General features: G+C 36.9%; 1 protein-coding gene across 1 annotated transcript; it reads left to right on the forward strand.

Moving 5' to 3' along the window:
• The first annotated feature begins 692 nt into the window (after positions 1-692).
• LOC134794867 (uncharacterized) lies at positions 693-8,685 on the forward strand. Its single transcript, XM_063766673.1, has 15 exons — positions 693-726; positions 994-1,020; positions 1,419-1,442; positions 1,569-1,604; positions 2,104-2,139; positions 3,295-3,321; positions 5,322-5,348; positions 5,760-5,792; positions 6,204-6,230; positions 6,509-6,535; positions 7,856-7,882; positions 8,221-8,247; positions 8,321-8,347; positions 8,454-8,480; positions 8,569-8,685. Exons 2-15 carry the CDS (start codon positions 1,006-1,008, stop codon positions 8,683-8,685), a joined length of 477 nt encoding a protein of 158 aa, XP_063622743.1. The 5' UTR covers positions 693-726; positions 994-1,005.
• The last annotated feature ends 96 nt before the right edge of the window (positions 8,686-8,781 follow it).

Raw genomic sequence — 8,781 nt, forward strand, 5'->3', positions numbered from 1 at the left:
AAGCAATACACAATTTAAAAACCATTATAAATTTATAAGCAATCGATTGATTAACTAAATGATTAACAATGTCAAATAATATAAACACAATGTTAATATGGCTAAGCTGAGCACGGATATCTCAATACCTACAATTTCAATCAATTAAATATGTACAAATTATATTTATATTCTTTAATTTATTAATTAAATTAATTAAAAGTTAAGCATGAAGTGTGTGTGTGTCCTGTGTGTGTGTGTTTGTAGGTATTGTTAGCTGCATTGCACATTATGTATAAACATAAGTAGTACTTATTTGATAATTAATAAAAAAAAACTAATTTCAGTGGGTAGGTACTTTACATTACACAAATGTAATTATATTATACTTGTAATGTACATATAACATAACTACAGCCTGCAAAAATGTCGGTTACAACAAGGACAACATCTAAGAAACTGCTTTACGCACTTGTCAAAAAGTGTACATATGTTTGCCTTTAATAAGCCCGAATTTTTTGAATTGAGGAGATTGCGACATAAATTAAAACAATTTCACAGAACAGGACGTGTACGTGTTGCAATTAAATAACTTAATTTTGTAACAGTACTACATTGTGATATTTGTGATACAAGTGTGCTATGCTGGCCATTACACACGAGGCGATTTTGTCTATCACAATGTTACATATTGTCTTTAACCCACAGACTACTACAACTAGAAAACCGCTACAAAAGAAAACACGGGTGAGTCAATGTATTCACTATGCGTATAAACCATAACTGTCTCCAGTCAACATTATTATTCACACACGTTTACTACATTCCTCTGAATACATTTTTTACATTGAAATAATGCATGCCAAGGTACTAATGTTAAACGTGGTATTGTGCTATATAGGTATAAGTACCTATAAAATGAATAAAGCAACATTATTCTTGGGTTGTCAGAAACTAAAATAACTCAACAGCGGATGAGAAGCTGGAAGAAATTATTTATCGTTTCAATTTCAGAGCACAACACCAATGAACATGGCGGCGGTAACATTCATGAGTGTTTCCTTATATTTACCTACTTGTTTATTGAAAAAAATGGGTCTCTATTGTTTCCCAAAAAGTTTTAAGTCATAATGTAACGAAAATTCGTTAGTCATAATTTGTTTGGTTCAGAAAAGCGTAACTTTTCAGAATTGCCATAAAACAAACCTAACCTAACCATCTACATGAAAGCCTTACGAAAATCCTAAAACGTTAACGGTTTCAGTTTTAGCACTAAAATGATAATTATATGACAAACAATACATTATGAGTATTATGACTCAAAACTTTATGTCAAACAAAGAAAGGGACCCCACAAAGAATATTACGTTTTACAACTAATGTGCTTACTGACATTAATAATTTTGCTGCTAACTGTACACCAGTTTGAACGATTTTAGGATGAAGGCATTTGCAACGTTACGGTAAGATATAATTTGGTTATTTTTTTCATTAATTTCATCATTACAATGATAATATGATGAAAAGATTTCCATACACAACATTTCTAACCTACCTAACCTAGTTAAATATTTTATCACTTATTTTAGTGCGTGAAAATGAAACCAAAAAAGCCGTGCAGCGACGTAAGTTCGTGACATGATTCCCTTGTTGTGAGGGGCCCTTACAGTATTACAGTATCAGAGAAAATCTAGTAATATAACTCCTAAGTTACTGGCTAATACAGATACAAGAGTGTATAGGTGTTAAAAATATTTTCTTATAAGGTAACGCGCAAGTTAATCATTGGTAGTTTTTTTTTTCAATTGGCCTTTTTTTTCACCAAATGCAAGCGTGGATTTGTTTGTACATTTAATTTGCTTTTAAACTTGCCCTTCACCAAGGATTTCGGAAAGTAGGTTTCACCAATAGGTACCTATTTCGGAAAACTAGTTTTAACTAGAGAAAACTCGTTTTGACTAAATACTGGTTTTCATGGTAACATACACATTATCAATTGTCTTTGATTATTGTTTGAAAGTAATTTCACAAAAAAACAGACATTAAATTATCTTCCTAGGGAAATGTGTCGAAATACGGCCAAAAAATAATAGCGGCGTTCATTTAATAACCATTATTTTATAGAGAATAGGAACCTGCCCAAAGAACGAATGTGTTGGGGTACGTATTTGACATTTTTTTAAATTCCAAGGACCATTACAGAGTAGGTACGCAGTTAGTGAGTTTTTCTCGGAGACCGTTTGATATATATGTCGCAGTCGGATCGTATAATCCGCCGTATTACATTACGGCTAGCCGTTTTCAAAAACAGGGGCGTTTTGAAATGCAGCGGTTCAACGATTAGTCGGATTGAATGCGGCTGAATGAGAATCCGCCGGAATGTATTCAGCGCCATACGTTCTTCAACACACGGCTAGCCGTAATGTCATACAGCGAGTCATTAGCCGCCGCGTTGACAGTTTTTAGTTCCCATTTTTAATACTCGTGGCGCTGCCTGACATAACAACAACAAACTATGAAAAACGCTGGAGTGTCCATCAAATCTGGAGTTCATCGGACTGTTTCTTTTCAAAAAACATTTCCTTCGCAACATAACTAGACGGAGCTCCGCTGGCTCCTATTTCTGAGCGGTTTGCCCTTCGGGCATCTGAAGCTACCTAACGAACCTAACCTACCTACCTATTGATTTAGTGAGACGTCCGTGAAAACATTACACTTTGGGGAAAAAAGCGTAGGTAGGTTATGTTCGTTAGGTAGCTTCAGATGCCCGAAGGGCAAACCGCCCAGAAATAGGAACCCCGCAAAGCGGGGCTCCGTCTATTTAAGTTGTGAAGGAAACGTTTTGGAAAAGAAACACATGTAGTGCGATGGGACCATGGTAAAAATAAATTAAATTGCAAACATTGTCAAACTCCGGTTACATAGGCGACCGAAAGAACTGGTCATTCTACAATCTAAATAGTAGTACGATGCGGCTAAACGTAGGCCGCCTTATTGAAGAACGTATCGCAATGACAATCCGGCTAATCGTCGAACCGCCGCATTTCAAAACGCCCCTGTTTTTGAAAACGGCTAGCCGTAATTAATACGGCGGATTATACGATCTGACTACGACATATATGTATACCTTAACTTTGGAACATATATTAACAACTAGATACTAATACACATATTGTGCATTAATAAAAACCGCTTATTATTTATTTACACGCAGTGGTATTGTTGACTATCCAATCTGTTGCACTTTCCGAATCTTTCTTACCTATTTATATTGCTTTTAAACGAGCACCTTATTTTGATGTCTACGTTTTATAGATACGAAACCAACATTGCGATTACGAAGTAAGTAAAAAACCGGGCAAGTGCGAGTCAGACTCGCGCACGAAGGGTTCCGTACCATAATGCAAAAAAAAAACGAAAAAAAAAGCGGTCACCCATCCAAGTACTGACCACTCCCGACGTTGCTTAACTTTGGTCAAAAATCACGTTTGTTGTATGGGAGCCCCATTTAAACCTTTATTTTATTCTGTTTTTAGTATTTGTTGTTATAGCGGCAACAGAAATACATCATCTGTGAAAATTTCAACTGTCTAGCTATCACGGTTCGTGAGATACAGCCTGGTGACAGACAGACGGACGGACGGACGGACGGACAGCGAAGTCTTAGTAATAGGGTCCCGTTTTACCCTTTGGGTACGGAACCCTAAAAACCGTTACGATTCATATGAATCGTTTTTGTCCGACAAGTAAATGATACATTTGACTTTTCAGACAACTGAAAGTGTAAATGATACATTTACTTGATTCTTTAAAATAAAATGTATAGATGGTCAAGCAAATCTTGTCAGTAGAAAAAGGCGCGAAATTTAAATTTTTTATGAGACGATATCCCTTCGCGCCTACATTTTTCAAATTTGCCGCCTTTTTCAACTGACAAGATCTGCTATCTAATAAACTGCATGTATATACCGGGTGTATCCTGTAACAGGAGCAATAAATTAAACAATAGGCTGTACTCCTCAAACTGACGAACATTTGCTCAGCAACTTTTAAAAATAACTTATGTTTTGATTTTTATTACTCTTTAAAGTTTATTCTAAGACGCAATGTTTTGCAAATGTTGTCATGTTTAAAGCGTGACAAGCAACGCCAAACTAGTGATCCAAAGGACTCGAGCCTTTTAGCTCTTTTTTTAGGGCTAGCCTCATCTCTTGACGCCTAAAAGGCTATTTAGCTCTTTAGCCCCCGAGCCTAATTCTATTTAAGAGCCTAGACGATTGGGGCTTAATAAGGTTATAGGCTTTTAGCCTTTTAGGCTTCAAGAGATGAGGCGAGCCCTAAAAAAAGAGCTCCAAAGGCTCGAGTCTTTTGGATCACTACGCCAAACACACTGATGTCAGCGTACATTGAAGGCATAATTTATTTTGTATGAAAAAGAGGAAGTCTAAAAGATTCATAATTTTTAAAAGTTGTTGATCAAAAGTTCTACATATAGTTTGAGGAGTAAAATATATGATTTAATTATTTGCTCGTGTTACAGGCAACACCTGGTATATCATAAATCTTAAAGTAATGAGTAGTAGTGTAGTGGTATAATATTTGCTTATTTATTCATTCATTCATTCATTTATTTATTTATTTAAAGTGAGCAGGACTATGAGAAATAAAAATTAATGACATAAAGAGCTAAAAGAGCTATCCAAGAGATAGGTCGACTAGACTGGTGACCGTAAAGGGGCCCACTGATTAATAGTCCGCCGGACGGTATCGGACAAAATTTTGACAGTTCCGAACAACTGACAGGCCGATACCGTCCGGCGGACTGTTAATCAGTGGGACCCTTAAGAGCTGGCAGCTTTCTCGTGCAACGTATTTTAGTATCACAATGCAGCCGGGAAATGCTGCCAGCATCCTCAGCACCATGCCAAAGACGCCAAACTTTTTAGATGTATTTTAGTTTTGTCTATTTATTTATTTAAACTTTGTTGCATATTAAAAAATAAGTACAAATGGCAGACTTAATACCTTAAGGTATTCTCTACCAGTCAACCATAACCCACCATTGTTTAGTACCTACCTATTGTATTAGTTTAATTTTGTAGAAAAGTTTTTTTTTATACCATGTACCTAACCTATATACTTAACCTATTTTAATAACAAAACTTCCGTGAGACACAGACATATTAAATATATTAAGAACGGGTCACTCACGTGAGTGACTCGGCTGAGTGACCCGTTCTTAATATATTTAATATGTCTAACCTATTGTAGATTATGTTTCTTGAGAAATATAAACAATAAAGACTTTAATAAGTCAAGTGTCTTGTGTTATCAAATTCTAGTGCAACGGGAATGTGTGCGGATCAGAAGTAAGTGAAACTAGCACCTAGCTCTCTACTTCATATTTGCAGTTTTAAGTGTTTAATTATTGTAAACTGTGTACGCGTTTTGGTGTAAAACTGTGAGCTATACACATGTGTGGAAATAAATGAAATTAAATGAAATAAATTAAAATTAAAGTCTTCGAAAAAATTATAACAATGCCAAACAGTGGGCTGGTTTATTACTGCATTTGTTACTTTACCTCGCGAGCAACCAAATCAGCCAAACCATTTTAGAGATGAATTGGAACGTTCATTCACGTGCACAAACCAATTATTAACCTGTTAATGATTTCTGTGATACCTATATTTACGTTTCAGACAATTCTGTGTATAATTATTTCTCTGACATACCTATGCCGCTATTTGTTGTATAAATACATGAAATGTTACCTACAGTGCCAGTCTAAAAATGAAAGATGTCGACTTAAAGTACGTATAAATGCCACAAGGCACCTAATCTATCTAATCTAATAACTTTAAAGTAGCATTTTTTGTATTATTTATTTATTTATATATAGGTATATATATTTCGGGGATCTCGGAAACGGCTCTGACGATTTCGATGTAAATTGCTATATGGGGGTTTTCGGGGCCGAAAAATCGATCTAGCTAGGTCTTATCTCGAGGAAAACGCGCATTTTTTAGTTTTTATTTTATATGTTTTGCGAGATTCCGAGCAAAGCTCGGTCTCCCAGATATTACCTACTGATTAATTGATTATACGTTTCAAGTAGAATTATATATTATATTATTTAAATTTTATAGTAGACGAGATTTTTTAGTAGACGTTTATTCACACTTTTATTGGTACTGGTACCAAGCGTTTTATTTGTTTTTTAGTGTACCGGTATATATTGCGAAGTTGGGGTAAATATATTTATTATTTATTGAAGTAACATTAGGTCTGTGAATTCCTTTTAAGGGTCAAAATCCTTTAAAATATTAAGACTTAAGGGGCCCACTGATTAAAAGTCCGCCGGACGGTATCGGCCTGTCAGTTGTTTGGAACTGTCAAAATTTTGTTCTAACTGACAGGCTGATACCGTCCGGCGGACTGATAATCAGTGGGCCCTTAAGGCGGTTATTGAGAATTTGATATTGATATGGTTAATGGGGTATTTTTCATGTTTTTCTACTATTTGCAGTGTAATGCACCAAGGTGTAAAGCCGAGGTAATACTATTATTTAATAATATCAAACAGCTTAATAGTAGAGTTATTTATTTTAGTTCTCTCTTGATCCTATTACAATCAAGATTTGGCGCATTTTTTACTACTTAATACTATAGCCAAAACTTTCCCCAGTTCCCTCACAGCATTTCCTTTTAGCGAAAAGTTCGTGATGGTTTACAATTACATGATAATCCTAATGTCTGTTGTACTCAGGGGTTGATTACCTCGTGCAATGACACGGAATTTCGTTTCAAAAATCGAACACTTAAACCTTAGGAACCGGCTATACAGTAACTGATGTTGGGGTTTGTCACTCAATATTGGCGGAACCCCTGTCTAAAACTGCGAAATTCGTGTACCGTTTTTTTGATATCTAGTAACACTTATTGAAACTCATGTAATGTAGAGGCCCAACGGAGCCGACATGTCTCATTGATAAAGGTTCCTTTCAAATATGTAGTTGAAAAAAAAAGGAACCGGCCGTAAAGACAAAACTATGACTTCATGCCAAGCCGACTTCGCATTCGCACGCACACATGCTCACTTACCAGGTTGAACTATTCAGCGCTCAGGAGGCCAATTCGAACTAATATGGTGACATTAAAATGATATCTAAATTCTAAATGATGTCAGTCGCGTGTGCATTGCGGTCGTACTTGTTCGGACAGGTACTGGCCAGGCCAGCGACACGCACGTGCATTGCGCTCGTACTTGTCCGGACAGGTACTGGCGCCAGCGACACGCACGGGCGTTGGGCTCGTACTTGTCCGGACAGGTACTGGCGCCAGCGACACGCACGTGCATTGCGCTCGTACTTGTCCGGACAGGTACTGGCGCCAGCGACACGCACGGGCGTTGGGCTCGTACTTGTCCGGACAGGTACTGGCGCCAGCGACACGCACGGGCATTGGGCTCGTACTTGTCCGGACAGGTACTGGCCAGGCCAACGACACGCACGGGCATTGCGCTCGGACTTGTCCGGACAGGTACTGGCGCCAGCGACACGCACGTGCATTGCGCTCGTACTTGTCCGGACAGGTACTGGCGCCAGCGACACGCACGGGCGACTGACATCATTTTGATATCACGAGGTAAATTTGAATTGGCCTCCATACTTGTGAATATGTGCGTGTCGAGCGTATACATGAGGATATTGGCGTGATCGTATGGAAGAGAAACATCAACACAAAAGAAGAAGTTTCTTAGCCACTCTACCTCTGCCTATTTTTCAACTCTGTGTGCTCTATGCTCTGTCAATAACCTGTGCTTTATACGTTAGTTACTAATAGATTTCTACTTAATAATGTTTTTAACTTACAGTGCGAAGGCATCGGATGTATAGCCAGGGTGAGAAAGAACGATCGGTTCAACAATTTCATACGGGCACAGTACCAATACTTGTTACAATCTTCATCCTGCAAAAAAATCTCTCTTTATTCAGTGTTTCTCACATGTTTGGGTTTTAAGCGAAAACGCGTGAGTTGGAGCATGCTAAGTTTTCATGCCAAGTACTACGTCAAGTATGGAGCTTATAGGGATAGGTATATGTATTATTATGTATGCATTAGGTATTACTGCCAAGTTTGTGCAAAATTAACGTGGTCAGAGTCTAGTATCATTTGGTCGTTATTTTTTAGGCATTCCAGCTGATACAATAACCAACTAATAGTGTTTTTTTTTTACAGTGCAATGGGGAGAAATGTGTTGCTCTAGTACGTAAAATTTCACAGAAGAAAGCGAATATCACGCAAAAATTGGTTACTAATTATTTATTTTTTAATGCAGTGCACAGGAAAAAATTGTACAGCCACGGTAAGAAAATATCCTCCAAGGCCTTTGAAAATATTTTGTGTTTATTATTTTTATGACAATTTTGTAACAGAAAGGAATTTTGTAAATTATAAGTTTTTTGTTGCAGTGTGAAGGACAGGGTTGTGTATATTCGGTAAGTTTCCGCAGACAAGATTTATAAAAATCTATATCCTAATAAGATACTTATCCATTGAAAATCCCTTTTTCAATTATTTTTCCAGGAATTAACTGTAAGTGCTTATTTTGTAGCGGTTTATTTATTAGTTATAATCCACGTAATGTTAGATCACAACTTGATAAAGCAGATACCCAGAGTAACGGCGCGATTCGGGAAATGAATTAGAGATTAACTAGATACGATATAGTAAAGATATATTATCTTCACTATTTCATATCTAGTGAATCTCTAATTCATTTCCCGAATCGCGGCGCCA

This window comes from Cydia splendana, chromosome 11 (genome assembly GCF_910591565.1).
Source record: "Cydia splendana chromosome 11, ilCydSple1.2, whole genome shotgun sequence".
Taxonomy (NCBI): domain Eukaryota; kingdom Metazoa; phylum Arthropoda; class Insecta; order Lepidoptera; family Tortricidae; genus Cydia; species Cydia splendana.

Bases quoted from the DNA above. Each gene is read 5' to 3' on its own strand.
- LOC134794867 (XM_063766673.1), top strand. The intron at 7,883-8,220 runs GTGAGAAAGAAC...TTTTTTTTACAG, and splicing joins GCATCGGATGTATAGCCAGG to TGCAATGGGGAGAAATGTGT. The intron at 8,348-8,453 runs GTAAGAAAATAT...TTTTTGTTGCAG, and splicing joins GAAAAAATTGTACAGCCACG to TGTGAAGGACAGGGTTGTGT.